This window comes from Meleagris gallopavo, chromosome 2 (genome assembly GCF_000146605.3).
Source record: "Meleagris gallopavo isolate NT-WF06-2002-E0010 breed Aviagen turkey brand Nicholas breeding stock chromosome 2, Turkey_5.1, whole genome shotgun sequence".
Lineage (NCBI taxonomy): Eukaryota > Metazoa > Chordata > Aves > Galliformes > Phasianidae > Meleagris > Meleagris gallopavo.
This window is the reverse complement of record NC_015012.2, coordinates 108,838,070-108,854,070: the sequence shown is the minus strand read 5'-3', so window position 1 is coordinate 108,854,070 and position 16,001 is coordinate 108,838,070. Positions and strand designations below refer to the sequence as shown.

At 48.5% G+C, this 16,001-nt stretch overlaps 1 protein-coding gene across 1 annotated transcript; it reads right to left on the bottom strand.

Moving 5' to 3' along the window:
- Positions 1-6: 6 nt before the first annotated feature.
- Positions 7-15,995, bottom strand: LOC104910051 (transcription factor GATA-4-like). Its single transcript, XM_010708180.2, has one exon. The coding sequence runs from the start codon at positions 15,699-15,701 to the stop codon at positions 14,910-14,912; it is 792 nt and encodes a 263-aa protein (XP_010706482.1). The 5' UTR covers positions 15,702-15,995; the 3' UTR covers positions 7-14,909.
- Between the last annotated feature and the right edge of the window lie 6 nt (positions 15,996-16,001).

The window sequence follows — 16,001 nt, the reverse complement described above, 5'->3', positions numbered from 1 at the left end:
GATGCCTCCAGGGATGGGGCATCCACAACCTCCTTGGACAACCAAAGGATTAAAAAATGGCTGAGGTGGGAGTGATAACCAGACATGGAGGAGGATTCATGTGAGCTTAGTTTTCTCTAGACAACCAGGCTAAAAATGGCAGGAGATTACACTATGTGGCAATAGGGAAATGCTAGAAAACAGGAAATGAGTGTACCTAAGGGGCTCAGGAACCAGAAGTGAAGGAATCTGGTATCTTCTCAGCCTCTTATGGAAACCTCATTACCTTTGAGCAATGCTGGTGTTTTAGGAAAGATGGGAATCCCTCCAGTTGTTTTTTGTACATGTGGACTCAGTGATGCTACAACCATAATGCCTCACTTTCCCCTTTAAAATCATCACTGAGTCACAGCCAAAATCCAGATCAAATAAACTTCCTTTGAAAAGAGGAGGAATTGGAAGAGTTGGTCAGGAAGGAACTAATTTCCTTAAAAAAATCTCAAGAAAGGAAAACATTTCACCGTTTTTTTTCATCTTAGAAATTTCTGAGGTTTTGGATTAATCATTTCCCCCTCTTCCCAAAAAAAGCAACTTTATTATATTATAGTAATTTTCATCTTGTGAGAAAATCCTTTCCTCTTTAAAACTAGGTCAGCGAGAGTCATTGACACAATCCAGGGAGGACTGGGCATAGCAGGGGTAGTCCAAAGACAACAGTTAAAACCCTTGGCTGATTTCAGTTGTGCCCTTGAATAATAATTACAAAACGTCATCTTTCTTGGTGAATTTTATGCTAGAAAACCAAAATCTGAATGTTTTTAACCAAAGCAAAAGCAAAAAAAGGCAAAAACTTTGGAAATGTCAAGAGATGGACTAGCCCTTGGTTAGGATAGCATAAATATGATTTTCCACTCTCAGCTGCAGACAAAGGTGAGCCTTGTGAAACGCTAATAAATAGGAATAACCAGAGATGGAGAAGGAGCAGACTTTGTTCCCAGGTCACGCTGAGGCTCCATGCAATGGGTGGCTCTCCTTAATGACAGCCTCATGGGGAGATAGCAGATGGGTGCGTCCCCTGCACGCACCACCCAGCACTGAGTCAGAAGATGGCATCTGTGGAGTGCATTAAAGCCATTCCTAGAGTCGTGTCAGGCCTCCTTGACTTCAACAAGTCTCACCTGGAAGAGAAATAGCTTCTCTTTCTTCAAGGCGTGCTTGGTGATGGCAAGTTCTTCTCAGCAGGGATGTTCTCTAGAAGGATGTGTCTTGGAAACTACTCAAGATTGGCTCAGAGAAGACAATGCAGTCTTCGTGAGCACCTTTCGGAGAATGAAAGGGTAACACGTTTTGGCACCAATGGAGAAAAGGCAAGAGACTAGATTGCTTCCTAAAAGAGGTGCTCTAATTTCACAGCATCACTGAATTCAGGGCTGAAGTTGTGAAGGGGAGTCTTCTGAACTGCCCTATGTGTGGGTCTGTAAAATAATAAGATGAGCTTACCAGCAGTAACCCACGTAGTTTGACGTGGCCAGACTCCAAGGCATAGGAAACCCAAACACTCAAAATAGCTGCTCATTTTTGAAAGTATGGGCAATGGTCTTTGCCTGCCTCCCTCCCTCAGGGGCATAACTGGGATGAAGAACCCCTACCCACACATGGGTTCTCGTGAGAAGGCCACAGCATCTCCAAGGTCCTCACTGAGACAAGGCCATTCCTAGTGCTCTGAGCCCACAGTAACAGGAGCCATCTTCATAGGTTTCCTTTGGACCCTCTAATAGTTTTATGTCCTTCTTTATATCGTGGCGTCCAAATCTGTACCCAGTTTGGGGCATGCTTGCTGATTGCTTCGTTTGCCCTTTGTTATAAATAACAGGGCTTAAGGCGTGGCAGACTGGAGGCTCCTCATAGAAGCAGCAATGTGTTTTCTTGGCTGCTGTGTTGGGGCTGGAGCTCTAAATCCTGGCATTATGAGATCCCCTGACACTTATTCGTTCCCTCACCTTGTACTAGCAGCCGAGAAAGGAAACGTTTATTCAGGCAGCAAATTGCCTGAACGGCTCCCAGAGGGACCTGAACAATGGAATGGAAGGAAAGGCTCCCCCAGTTGCACTCAGGGCAACGATTTCCGTTTCATGGTGCAGGAGCCACTGCCTGATAATGGAGATTTATGGGCCCATCCGGTGACTTCTATAATAGCCTTTCTGCTAGGAGATCCTCCTCGAAAGATTTAGTCCTCCTCCCAAAGCCATGTGTGGAGCAGGGTTAAGGAAAGGATAACATTTGCCAGTTGGGCGAGGAAAGAAACAGTCCCGTGGTTGGAACAGCCTCCCTTGCCACGTGTGCTAGAAAGTCTCGTGTTCCTCTTCGAAGGCTCAGCTCCTGGAGTGACTTTGCCCAACCCTTATCTTAGATTATATCGGTCTTGTGATCATTTGGGCCTTTTTTTATGGGTTGGATCCTTAAACCTGGTGTTGGCTAACGCTAACGGCTTTCTATTTTAATGCTTTATCAAACTCTGCCTCTAGTCCACGAAGGAGCTGCTCACATGAGAGCAGATCACAGAACCACGCTAAATGAGCCAGCTTATGGAGTGGGTGGGTTTGGTCCTGGCCGGCTCCCAGTCACCAGCTTACAACAGATCTTCTTCCCCTCACACCTACTGTTTATGAAGGCTGCAAGGTCCCCAGGGCCGGAAATGTCACTTGCGTGTTGCACAACAGTCTCCTAATCTTGGGTGAGGTCTTGAGCACGCTAATGGCCGAAATACTTTCCACAACGGGACATTTTGTCCCTAAGGAGCTGGGAGCAACTCTTTAAGTGGGGCCGTGAGGGCTATTGGGGAAAAAGCATTCATGCATATGGCCTTTAGTCACTGGGAGTGGTTCTTTACATCCACCGCCAGCTCCACAGAGAGCAACCAGTGAGGACACTGCAGGGCTAGAGGAGAAAACAGATCAGAGATGCCAGGCAGCCCACATCTACAGGCACTATTGCCAGCATGGCTGGGGCATGACAGCATCTCCCACCACAAAGGACACGGCCTGCTTGAAATCTGAGTACTTCTGCCTTCCCAGGCAAGAGAATCAGATGCTCTCACACAACCAAGGAGATCAAGGGGAGGCTGCCCAAGGCTTGAGTCTGAAGAGAGCTCACACATCCCTCACTGGGTCCTTTGACCATCTCTCCCAACCCCAACTCTGCCCGTGTACCCATCCATAGGCCCAGACCTTCTGACTGTGAGGCAGGGCTTTTCTTTAACAACCTTAGATTTCACATCCTTGGAGAAATCACCTTCAGTGGGTGAACCCAAAGGATCAGTACGCAAAGGAATAAAACAGCAGAAACACCTCTGGTGGAGAGATTTTGACTCCTCCAGAACCAACAGCCAGTTTGTAAGTTTTGTTCCCAAACCAGCCTCTAGAAGGAGACAAAGAGCCCTCCTTGCACACATTTAGGTCAGACCTGCATGAGAAACAGCAACAAGGTCGTCTCCTTTCTTCTGCCCTCCAGCCCCTTCCTGCCCCCAACCCCTCTCTATTTGCTGGGGAGAAAGAGATTTCCATTAATATAGCACTGGAGTTTTGTTTACAGCTGGAGGGATATTTAATATCAACATTTCTCCCTGCAGAAGTGTCTTCTCAAGCCAGTGAAGCAACTCAGCAAAAGAGAAGCTGTCCTTCAAACACAGCCAGGCACTTAGAGGCTCTAAACAGAGCCTGAGAGCAGTTTTCCCTGCAGAGAAGCAGTTTCCTAAAACAATTTGTTATGATAAGAGGTGAGAGCCACATTTCTGTGTATACAGAATCCCAAATGGACTCCTGGGGGCACTGGCAGCTGAGGCACAGGACATTGGGGCACTCGGACACATGGACACCCTCGGCTCTGAGAAGGTCCCAAGCCACAGCAGCATGGTAGAAAGAAATGGGATTTACCATTCCTGTCTGTTCAGAATAATTTGTCCTAAATCCCAAAACAGTTTCCATCAAAAAAGTGATATTGTGGACGCCCTTCCTACAGTTTTACCCTTTTGAGGTCCTTTTCATCAGTGTTTTGCTGCAGCTGTTGGAGCTGAAAGTCACATCTCTTAAATGGGTTGAGAATTGCATGGGACTCCAGGAGTTGAAGCTTTATGTGCTAAAGAAAACCACCAGAAACATTCTATTCAGATCACACCTGTTAAAACTGCTTATTGTTCCAGTACTGTGTCTGAGCAGGGCTAGGCTGGGAAGAAAAACAGAGCAGCAGAAAACAAGGAGAGAAAAAGCAGAAGAAATAGGGAATGACTGTAAATAAAAGAGCCCACATATATGCCTGAAAGAGATCTGCAGCCAAGAGAAAGCTGTCGGTGAGTCTTTCCCTTTTCTATGGGGGCATCGTCAGCTTGGCATGCAGATGGGGAACAGAAAGCCTTTGTGCTTTATCAGCTAGTGGAGCTGAGCATGGTTCTGTAAAAACAGATTCTGCCCATTGGCTTTTTCTCCCCTTTCCTATTCTCTCTCTGATTCCCCTCTGGCAGGTTTGGGGCAAGATTTGCGCACTTACCCACTATTTTAGAGACAAATGGGACCCAGATATGTGGTTGGCAGGGAGACAGCAGGATAGTGCCTGCCTAAGAGTACACATCTGTGAGCCAGTCGCTGCTGGGAGTGCAGTTCCCCACTCACTTGTGATCTGTATTAACAGCTGACATCATCTGTGTGGTTGCTCATCTGCAGAGAATGGTGGAAGGAGAGAACTCCCCACCATGAACTGGCTGCTTAGACTAAGCAGCATTACCCCTGCAAGCCCAAGGACCCCACTCCATTGCATAGCAAGCTTTCAACCTACAGTCTGGCTGAGCCACATGCCACTTTTGAAAAGGCAAAATGCATTTCCCCTTTGCCTTGTGAAACACCAGACCGAAACTCTTCCTGCACAACTGTTCCCAGGCCAAATGTTTCATGTCAAGGCAAAGGGAACATCGTGTCCCTCCTCTGCAAAGCTCCCTGCTCTGCCTGTGGTGAGCCAAGGTCTATGGCACAGAGCTTTGCCAACAGCCAAGCATATTCCTTTCCTTCGTGGATATGTTTTCCCCTGTTTGAAGGACAGTAGAGGTAGAGGCAGCCAAAGGACCAGCTGAAATCATGTGCTAGAGGGACATGAGGGGAAGGTTGGTCAAATCCTGTGCCTGGAGTTGGGTTCAGCCTTGGCTTTGCAATAAGCTTCCCTTGATCAAGTCATCTCCTTGTGACACTGATCTTCCCTACTGTGAAGGAGCAAAGGCTCTTCCGTGCCCCCACTGTGTTTCCACTGCAAGGGAGAGTGGAGAACAACTAAAGCACTGCTCCAGGAATGTTTCAGCATATGGTTTCAGAAAGGAGTAAGAGGTGGTACTGGAGGCTGGACAAGCTGGTTTCTTGGAAAAGCTCTCCAGCATCACCAGGTCCCAAACTCTCAAGCTTAAATATCGTACCAGAGCTGCATGGGACACAGACACATTGAAGCACCATGGCTCAAACCCAAAAGACACACAGCCTGCTGTCCAGGAGAAAGATATGCAAACACTCCTGACTATGTAGAGTCCTGTGTCTGCACGTGGGCTGGAGGTCTAGTAAACACTCCTTGTGCTACATTAGAATAAGGCCATCCTTTTCCCGTGTCCACTGACTATATGTCACATATAGATACTAGTGCACGTACACGTGCAAGACAAAGGCTATTTTGATGACAGACAGACTGGACACGTGTTAGATCACAGCCACCTCAGCACCCTATTTGAGCACAACCCCATACAACAGGGGCAATAAGCAGACCCATTTGTTCCCCCCACCCATTCCTACCTGCTTACTCCTGCCCCATCAGCAGCTGCTGGCACCACCAGGCACAAACCCATCCATCACATCCTGCAAAAAGCTCATCCTAAAAGAGCGCAGCAAAAGCTGTTGTTGTTCAGAGAATTCACTGGCCGCCCCTTCAATGACAACTTGTGCTGATGGCAAAGGCATTCACAAGTGAGCTCCAAGGTCTGCTTTCTTTTGCTGGGATGCAGACCTGATCCCACCCACCAAGGTGACCTCCCCTTTCTTCATCCTACTTACAGTTCTTACACTTGTAAATATCTGGGGCTCTTCTGATAAACAGGAGATTCCTCTGCTTATCGACTGTCCAAATATTTTTTAATAAATCTCAGATTAGCATGGAGAGCTCATGGATGGGGTCTGTTTGGCAGCAGGGACCTGGAAATGGTCTTTCTCTCAGTAGACAAAGGAAAATCAGCCAGTGCTTTCCTCATAGAAATACATCCCATCTCCAAATAAGAGCCTTAGCAGAGGTTCTACTTTGCTGACTGCAGGGGAAAGGATGATGGTGGAAAAATGTAGAGCATCAGAGCCAAGGAAAACTTTGGATGTCTAATGTCTCTGGTTCATCTTCCAGCGTGACACAGCCTTCATGTGCTTTTGGGTGCTGGAGCCCAACAGATTGAGCTGAAAGTCCTTAAACCACTGGAACCCAATGCTCTGTGGTCACGCATCTACTGCAGCATCTGTTTGATGGTAGCCACCTATCTGTCTATAGAAGTGACCTAAGTGAATCAAAGCCAGAGCCAGTTCTGGGCCCAGGAAACTGATGCTATTTAGGGTCATGACAAAGAAGTATTAGGAAGAAGTTATCTGGGTATATGCTGACAACAGGCAAACTCAACAGTGGGAGAAGACACAAGGGACAAGCTGGGCATTAGGATAAGAGTTTCATTAGGAGGTGAGTTGGATACCCAGAGAGGTGAGAGCATTTTTACCCCTGGGCATTTCCAAGCCTCATCAAGACAAAGCCAGAGACAATGCAGATCTCAGCCAATGATGGTGGTGGCCCTCCTTTGGGCAGGTTGGGTTTGGACATCTCCAGGCATCCCTTGCAACCTGCAATTCTGCCACGCTGCCACTTCAGAAACTCATTTTTTAGATTTTGTTTGTACTGAGTGGTGCAGATCAGTCAGCACTTGGACTAGATGATCTTAATGGTCTTTTCCAACCTTAATGACTCTACGATTCTATGTAGGATATTTATCTGAGTCAATCTTGCTTGTAGGAATAAAATTAGTTGTATTATTACTATTGTATGCATATTATATATGCATGTTTTTATGTATGCATATACAAGCATGTATAGACATATCCATTCATATAGATATACTATATACTAAAGAATACTGCTTTAGCAAGCAGGAAGCATTACTAATTAGTTCTCCTTGCTTTTGTTATTAGAATTATTATTTTATGGCTATACAGAACATAACTATATGTAATATTCGATGTATATACTACAAATATAATGCATACACACGTATATAAATGCATATCTTATATGCTATAAAATATGTATATACCATGTATAGTAAGAGATGAACTACAAAGGCTATACACTGCTTGATATGTCAGAGCCCCATGACAGTGTTTGTGTGAACATTGAGGCCCCTGCCCCATATTTTTAGCTCGCTCATTTGGACTGTGGGGCTCAGAGTCCAGCTCATAGTCCCACTAGGGATATAGGACCCGCATAGAAAGACAGCCAGGCACAAGCAGAGCCTTTGTCCACAGTTCCTGGTGTTACACGGGACGGTGGAGCTGTCTAATCCCTGTCCCTTCCCCTCTCCTGTTTGATGCCTTTCTGGACAGGAAGGCAGCTCAGAGCCAAGCGGGACCGTGGACAGAGTGATTCTGTGATAAAGTATCTGCAGAGGTCAGCTCAGCACTCAGAAAATGCAGCCCAGGCAGGTACCCGACTTATCAGGGCAACATGCAACTTGCAGTTTTTTCTAACCCAATTGATTGGACTTTTTATCTAAAATAACAGACATTATAAGATAGGCGAAAGTTAAGATAAGGACCAAAATGGAGTAGTCTCGAATCAGATCAGCTTGGGGACAGGTTCAAACTCCCACACCTGTCCCGGAGGAATCAATGAAAGTTTCTTGGCGTCGTCCACTCGTTTTGAAATGCTGCTCGAGTGCAGTGAACTTTGAGACCGTGGCGTTTATTCTGTGATTATAATTAACCTGCTCACTCGTTGTTATTGATCGCGTGTGAAGGGAGGTGACAGAGTCTGACGGGATGTTGGAAATAGAAATGGCTGCAGAGGGGGCGAGGGGCATGCAGCCTGCCCGTCCTCTGGGAGGGGACAAAAGGAAGGACTGAGTATAGGAAACCCGTGCAGAAAAAACCTCAGTTGCGCCCAGAATCCAGGGCACGAGGGCAGCCTGATCTAGTGCCTGATTCAGTGGTTGGCAGGGGGTTGGAACTGGACGATCCTTCCAACCCAAGCTATTCTATCAATGATTCTGTGATCCTCCCAGCCCAGGAGACCACGAGGAGAAGACACCCCCCAGCAGCTGCAGCACCCAGCATGTCCCAGCACAGCAGCCTTCCCAGCAGCCAGCCCTGTGGCCGGCAAGCCCTTTCCCAAATCCATTGCAGACACCTGGAGCCGTATGGGTGGTTCAGAGGAGCCCTGATGGCTGGGGCTCACTTCCTTGCTGCTCTTATTTACAGCCCCAGCACTTTGAGGCCTGAATGTTAAATGGCGGCGGCTCCTTGGCTTACAAACCCGACAGCTTGGCTTGCAAACTAATGTAAGCATTTTTTGTTTCTTCTGGAGTGTGAGCGTACAGGAATTAAGGTTTCCCAGCTTTCCTGTTGCCCCCAAATCTGCCTCTTTCCCTTCTTGGAAAAGCAGAGCCTCACGCATAATCACAGAATAGTGGAATCGTTTGAGCTGGAAGGGACCTTTAAAGGCCATCTGGTCCAACTCCCTGCAATGAACAGGGACACCTACAGCCAGATAATAATAATACGGCTCCAGAAGATGGAGGCAGGATTCCTCCTGAGATGCTCCAAGCAGACACCAGAGATTAGGAGATATTTCCAAACAGAGCTTTTGTGATCCCAGATTCAGAAGCAGCCGGTACCAGGAGGGAAGAGCTCAGCCCCACGCACCTCTGCTCCAGCTGCCCCTTCCCCACCGATGGAAAACTCGCTTTCCCTGGCTTTCTATGAATTATTTTTTTTCCCTCCTTCACAAACAAGCTGAATTTCCTATTCCCTCCCAAGGCTGTGAAGCCCAGCTGGCTCTGATAAGGGGCTCGCCAGCTTTACGGGTCGTGAAAAATAAAAATAAACTAGAAAACCCCTTTGTGCTGCACCATGCAAACCCTGCGGCACTTTCCAAAAAGGAAAAAGAAAGTGCTGCTGGTTTATGGGGAGAAAAGCTTCAGGTTCCCGAGTCGTTTGCAAGTGTCTGCACCTCTGCACCAGCTCCCAGCCTCCTGCTTTCAGATGGGAACGCTTTCAACTCAAAGCAGGCAAGGTGTTGTGGTGTTGTTGTTTTGTTTTGTTTTGTTTTCAGTTTTTAAAATGTTTGCATTCCAGATGCAAATCCAAAAGGAAATGTAGTGCCTGTGATGAGCACAACACACCTCCTGAGAGCAGGCTGGGAATACCTGGATGGAGTCAGTGGGAAAACTGAGGCACGGGGCAGCGCACAGGGGCTGAGCAGTGCTCAGCCCACAGCACTTTCCTTATTTCAGCAGCAGAAAGACACAGTTTTGCCCCTCCTGAATCCTACAGGGGCTATGGGTGACCAGAGCCACCAAAGAGAATTAACCAAAACCATCACCGTGCAGGAAAACAACTAGGAAAAAGAAACATCACTAAGCACATCTTAGCACAAAACAAAAAAAAATATATCACTTTTCACTTCCAGTTGGTGCTGCCCCAAACTTGGCTTTAAAACCCAGGCGCTGCCAACAGCAGAAGAAAGGCTGAGCCATTTCAGAGCTGATGATGGGGTCAGATCCCTGCTAGGCTCCGGAATCTCTGTCTGGGGGAGAGATCCCAACTCCTGCTTGTGCACAGAGAGAGAAATCCCAGCTGAGTGCATGGGTTGGCTTTGCTCAGGCACACGGGAAATGCTGCAAACACAGCCCAGCCACCGGGACCTCTCCTCCGCGCTCTGCTTTCCCAAAGCAAAACCCCCAAAACCTGAACACCCCCAGAAAAAAACCCCATCCCTGCAGCCACCTCACAGGAGATCCTGCAAAGTGTGCACAGCACAGGGATTTCCAAAAGAGCCCTCCGTTCACTCATCCCCCATTGCGGAGGCAATGACGATGGAATTATTTTCGGCCGCTGTCACGCACATGTGAGCGCCCGCGTCTGAGGACCTCACTGCTAAGGAATGGCAGATAATTGGCTTTAATTTGTCCTTATGGATGTATTTACAGCTCGGACCGGTCACCGTGACCGATCATGTGAGGACAGCTCGTGGAAGGTTGGAGGGGTTTAGTATTTCGCCGTGCTTCGGGACAGTAATAGGCAGCTCTAAGCAATGCTGGCCCAAGGTTTTGCTTTTTCCCTCACCCTCCCAAATGAGCAACCCCCCCTCCAACATTATGTTGAAATTTGATTGTGTTATTTGGCATCATTTGGGATGCAGAAGCACGTTCTCTCCTATTTCCCCGCTTATTTAAGCGGCGTTTCGCAGCCGCGTGCAAAAGGCGGATTTACACCTTCCTGCCAGACAGCCCGAAAGCAGCGGGAGCTTGGGACCCATCTGCAGGGGGAACAGCTGAATATTCCCCATCCCCTGCATAACTGCACACGTCCCTCACACCCAGCGAGCCATCCTGATACAACCCGTCCTTCGGGTTTCGGCAGCGCGGTCACATTGCAAACATCGGAGTGTCTACCTCTGTCCCCAGCAGCCCCACGAGTCCCATCTCTGCACCCCTTTTTGGTAAGCAAACGATACAAAAGGGCACGCCAGGCTTATAGATGTGGAAAGGAATTTGGGGACAAAATGTCCAAAAAAAGAGGTCTGCTTGCAGCTCTTTTCCCGATCCGCCCAACGCTCGGCTGGTCTCAAGGAGCAAAAATTTCAATGCAGAGCCCTTCGCCAATGAGAAAGCGTTGAAAGTTTGGAGTTTTCTACTTTAACAAAGCTCTTAACTCTTGGTTTTGTGTGCGCGTGTGCTGAAAATTGCATTTTTTCACATCCCTATTCTCACAGCCCCAACACTGCCGACCTCCAGGCACAGATCCCTGCTCACCTCGCAGTGCTCCTGCTGCTTTTTCACCTGGCTTGGGATTTATTGCTGGTCCGTGCATTGCTGCAAAGGGAAGATTTTTCCAGGCCAATGTTACCAAGCTCCCTAAATATCTCAACCATTGGGTTTTCCCGTTCAAAAAAGAAAAAAGGAAAGGGATATTTCTCCATTTGAGAGAAGCGAGGAGCACCTCTGCCAACCGAGCCAAGGCTCCTCCATCATCAGAAGAGCACAGAAGCAACAGGATCGGGTCCAATTCCCTCTGCTAAACACCCCCTGATAAACCCTCCTCTATTTCCAAGGATTTCATATTTTTACCCCCAAAACGGATGGAAATAAATGCAGAAACAGGGAATGATGGGCTGTGCTCTGAGGAAATAAATCATTGGTTTTGTTACAGGGATAAAAACGCGCATTGAAATTTGTATTCAGAGGAGAAAAAAATAACAAATCCTGGTTTGATAAAGTGTTAGACTTGGAGCCATTTCCCACTGCCTTCAATTCCGCTGCTTTGCAAATATATATACATAAATATATATACAAAACCTATAATACATGATCTGATATGCAGCATGTACTGCACCACAGCTGCTCTATGCAACATGCCTGTTTGTATCGAGCGCCGCTTCCAATGACGGATCTACATCATTAATCTATTGTTGCCACTTTCTTTGCAGCTTTAAATATGTTGTTTGGGGATGCGTAGGGGGTAAAGAAAAGAACAGCGCGCTCAAATCCTGCATCCCTATCCCTTAGTTCTTTGGTTTTGCCCTCAAGTCCCAGACTGTGCTCTATGGCCACGGTGACAATTGTGGAGGGCTGTGATTGATCAGTTTGCTCTTAGCAGTGATTTTTTGCAAAGGGGAAAGAAGTTGAGGGAGAAAGCATCCCGGAATGCCTCCCTCAGCCCAAAGTCAAAGCGTTCAGAGCCGTGCCTTTGAGCAAAAGCCAAACCTCATCCTTCTCACTGTTGCCCCGGGGCATCTGCGGGTAGGGCAGGGGGTGTCGCGAAGGCGATGAGTCACTGGAAATGCTGGCCTGGGGATGCTACCAGGCAAAGCTCTTCGCATCCCTATGGGAAAGTGTTAAGATCTGGTTCCCAATCTCCCAACAGCACCGAAAAAACATTTTCCAACCGAGCACAGCGTCTGCTCGGGGCTTTGATCTTTGCAGTGCCTGGCTGGGGACTTGGCAAAAGATGGAATGAAATGCAAAGGGCCAGCAGCTGCCCTTCGTATGGTTCTGATGCCATGATCCAACAATTCTATGATTCTGTGACTCTATGAGTCAATGATTCTATGATTCTATGATCCTATGATTCTACGATTCTGTGATCCTATGATCCTTTGACTCTACAGTTCTACGTTCCTATGATTCTACAACTCTACAATTCAACAATTCAATGATTATACTGTTCCGCAGTTCTACAATTCTTCGATTGTACAATTCTATAATTTGGTGGTTCAGTGGTTCTGCAATTCTACAATTCTATGATCCTGTGATAGTTCTACAGAATGCCCCATGCCCTGAAATGCTCCCAAGCACGGCAGCAAAATTCAGCGTCCTCTGGACGCTGGAGCAAAAAGTGAAGAAAAATAAAAAAACCAAGCGAGAAGAAGAAATGGAGCAGCAAATAAACAAAAATCCCTTCTATTTTTCTTCCATTTTTCTTCTGTTTTGTAAGTTTGCACTGGCTACAGTGAAAGAAACATAATCAAATTGCAATGAAATTGCAGTGGGATGGGGAAGCAGCATCTGTCTGCCGTCCTCGTGCTGCAAACTGCCTCAATCCACACTCGTCCCCGCCTGGCCAGGGGGAAGGGGCAAGCTGCCCTCCTGCACTGCTTTTGGGTGGATTTCAGGGGTTTGGGGGCAGTTGGGAGCAGCCGGAGGGGCTCCTGGAGGAGTACTGCCCATGTTCCATTCCCTCACCTGCAGCAAGTTCACGGCCTTAGGCTGCCAGTTCTGATCCTCCCTGCAGGGTAATGAAGTGCTCCCCAAACATACCTCCAGAAGCCCAAGTGGGGCACCGTGAACACGCACCATTTTTATTTTTCCCTATATTTATTTATGCTTCCCAGACTGCTGTTTGATACCACAGAGCTGCTATGGCACCCCAAATGCTTCCTATTAGGGAAAAGCAAGAAAGCTTTTCTTTTAGTATTGTTTTCTATCACCTTCGAGTACAGTTTCACCGAGCTTTTCCTGCAGCACTGCTTATCAGTGGGAAATAAGTGCCATTCCCAATTGCGTAGACTGCATGTCTGAGTCTGCAATTCCAACTCTGCGCGCGCTTGATCTTCATTAGTAATAATAATAATTAATATTATGGTATTGACAGACTGCTCTGCAATTAAAGCAGTCCAAGGGTGGCATTTTCCACTAAGCAAAATCACCGGAGGAAAATGAAAGTGCTGCCAGGACCGCTCGGTTTAACAGAGCCTTGCGCCAAGGGTTATGTTTCCACCCAGAGACTGTGCGGAGAAAGAAATATCCTAAGGAAAGGCCAAGGAAGGAGCTCGGGCCCCAAGCTGCCCACCAAGGAGCTGCCTTCCATGCCATCCCCATTTCTGTCTGCACCCTGAATGTTGGGCAGCTTCGTCCCATCGGCGCGGTGCTGTGCGAGAGCTCGGCACAAAGCACGGGGAGGCCGCAGCCGCGGGGCAGCAGCACAGAGCTCTGCTCAGCACAGGGCTTGGAACCCCCAAATCACCTGAAAGTTGCCCGGTATTTCTGCAACTACAAGTCTTCATGTTGATCATTTCATTTTCTTAAGTGTTTTTTATGGCTAAGAAGTCATTTGTGACCGCTGCATAAAGGCGGTGTATTTTTTTCCCATGGGAAGAGATGCCACGGTAGTCAAATACAAATGCATAAATGATCCAATTCAATAGCTCCTGGGTTTCCTGCACATCCACCATCGCACGGCTTCCCAAAATCCCTTCCTCAATGGCCTTTATCCCTGCTCTGCTCCCCATTTTAAGCAATCTCTTAATACTTGAAGAAATGCAAAAGGCATTGGCAAGGCCAAGCCTTCGCTGACACCCAACTTTCACTATGATAACGCCTAAAAATAATACAAAAGACTGAGAAAATTTCATGGGACAAGATGGGAAAAGTGCTCTCTAAAGTGCAGGTTAAAAAGTGCAATCCTGACATTGATCAGCCGATGAACGCAAGCCGTTCGCCTTTCGTTTTGTTAACTCCAAAGCTAACAGCAATAGCTCCACAACGAGACCGTGGGCAACAGAAGGAGATTTATAAGAGCAGTCCCTCGGCCCAACTCTTCTCTCCATTTCTCCTTTTATTCTATCCAAAATACAACAGCAATATGTTAAGCCTCGTGGAGCGATTTCTTTGGTTTTAGGACAGAGCTGCTTATGGAAATTCGGGTGTCGGCCGCAGACGGGGATCGGCTCAAGGGATCCCGGATGGGTTTTTGGCAATGGGGACTCTGAAATTCAATTCTGGGGCACTCAGCTGTGCTGAGCCACCCAGGAGACCCAAAAAAAGCAAAACTGGGTGCCAGCGGCTGTAAGAATGAAATGGATATGTTTCTTCATCTCTATCACCTTTTCCCAGTCTCTAACCGACCCTCCCAAAAACTACAAAGAGGACACAGCACAAAGCAGCCCGAGGTTGAGAGCTGAGATTCACATACTGAACCTCTCTCATGCATTCAGTCCCTAAATTTCCCCCTTCTGCACCAAAACCAAGCCCGGGAAAGGGCTGCCTGTGTGCTCCTGCAGACTGCAATGGGATGGTCCCAAAATGTTCACAGATCTATTTGCAGAGCAAACCCTTCCATGGGAGCTCGGCACGTGATTTCTGGCCGCTCCAGGCCTACCTCCATTTAACTTTCACATTTTTTCTTTTGGAATCGTATCCCTTGAGGACTTTTTGCAACGGTTGGGTTGCGTCCATCACGGCACAACCTACGTGGAAGCCCAAAATTTTGCATCTCTGGCAGAGATGCATTCAAAACCCTCCAGAGAAAAGGATGCGCAGATAAAGATTTGGGGAGCACACGGAATGAAACCCTCCCTTCTCCCTTCTCCTTTCTCCCTTCTCCCTTCTCCCTTCTCCCACCCCATCCCTGCCTCGGGGTGGTTTGCTCACCGATGTTGGCGTGCCGGGCGGCCGCGGGCGTCCCTCTGCTCTGCAGGTTGTGCAGCATGGGGCTATCGAAGGGCGAAGAAGTCCAAGTGGTGGCCATTTCGGGGCTCACATACGCTGGGTAAGGGCTGGAGTAGGAGCTGCCGAAGCCCCGGCTGTATTGCTCCCTCCCGTTAGCAGAAAGGCTCAAGGAGCTGCTGTAAGCCGCCGCGGCATCCCGTGATGAGGTGGAGGGGATGGGAGTGCTGGTGGAGAAGGAGAAGCGAGGTGACACGGGCGGGTGGGAAGATCCGGGGTTGTATGCGGCGCTTTCAGCTCCAGGTTGAGTCCAGATGGAGTGGCTGGAGACGGGGCTGGCTTGCTGGGAAGAGCCGCTGCTGGGCAGGTAGGGCAGGCTGGAGAGCATGGAGGGGACCCTGGTGGTGGGCACGTAGACGGGGGACGCGGCGGCAGCGCCGTGCATGAAGCCACCTGCCCCTTCGTAGGACGAGGGGCCAGGGTTCGCCGCCATGGCTAAGCTCTGGTACATCTCGCAGCGGGGCCCCCCAAACCCCAGATGGGTCTCCGAGCGCAATCCAGAGCGATGGGGAGCGGGCGAACAACCCCGATTCCCTTCTCCAGCGCTGGAGGCGGATGGAGCGGTGTTGCGTGGGTCCAACCTCGCAGCCCTGACCGAACTGTGGCCGGTGATGGGATTTTGTCCTTCGCCCACCCTCCCCACCACCCACCTTCTCCACCTTCAGCAGGTCCCCAGCCAGCAGTCCCGGTCCCTTTAGCTCCTGCTTGGCCTTAGCTTCTCCCACCGGGATCCATCCATCGGCTCCCCCCC

Excerpts from the sequence above, each read along its gene's own strand:
- LOC104910051 (XM_010708180.2), bottom strand. The coding sequence starts at position 15,701 with ATGTACCAGAGCTTAGCCATGGCGGCGAACCCTGGCCCCTCGTCCTAC.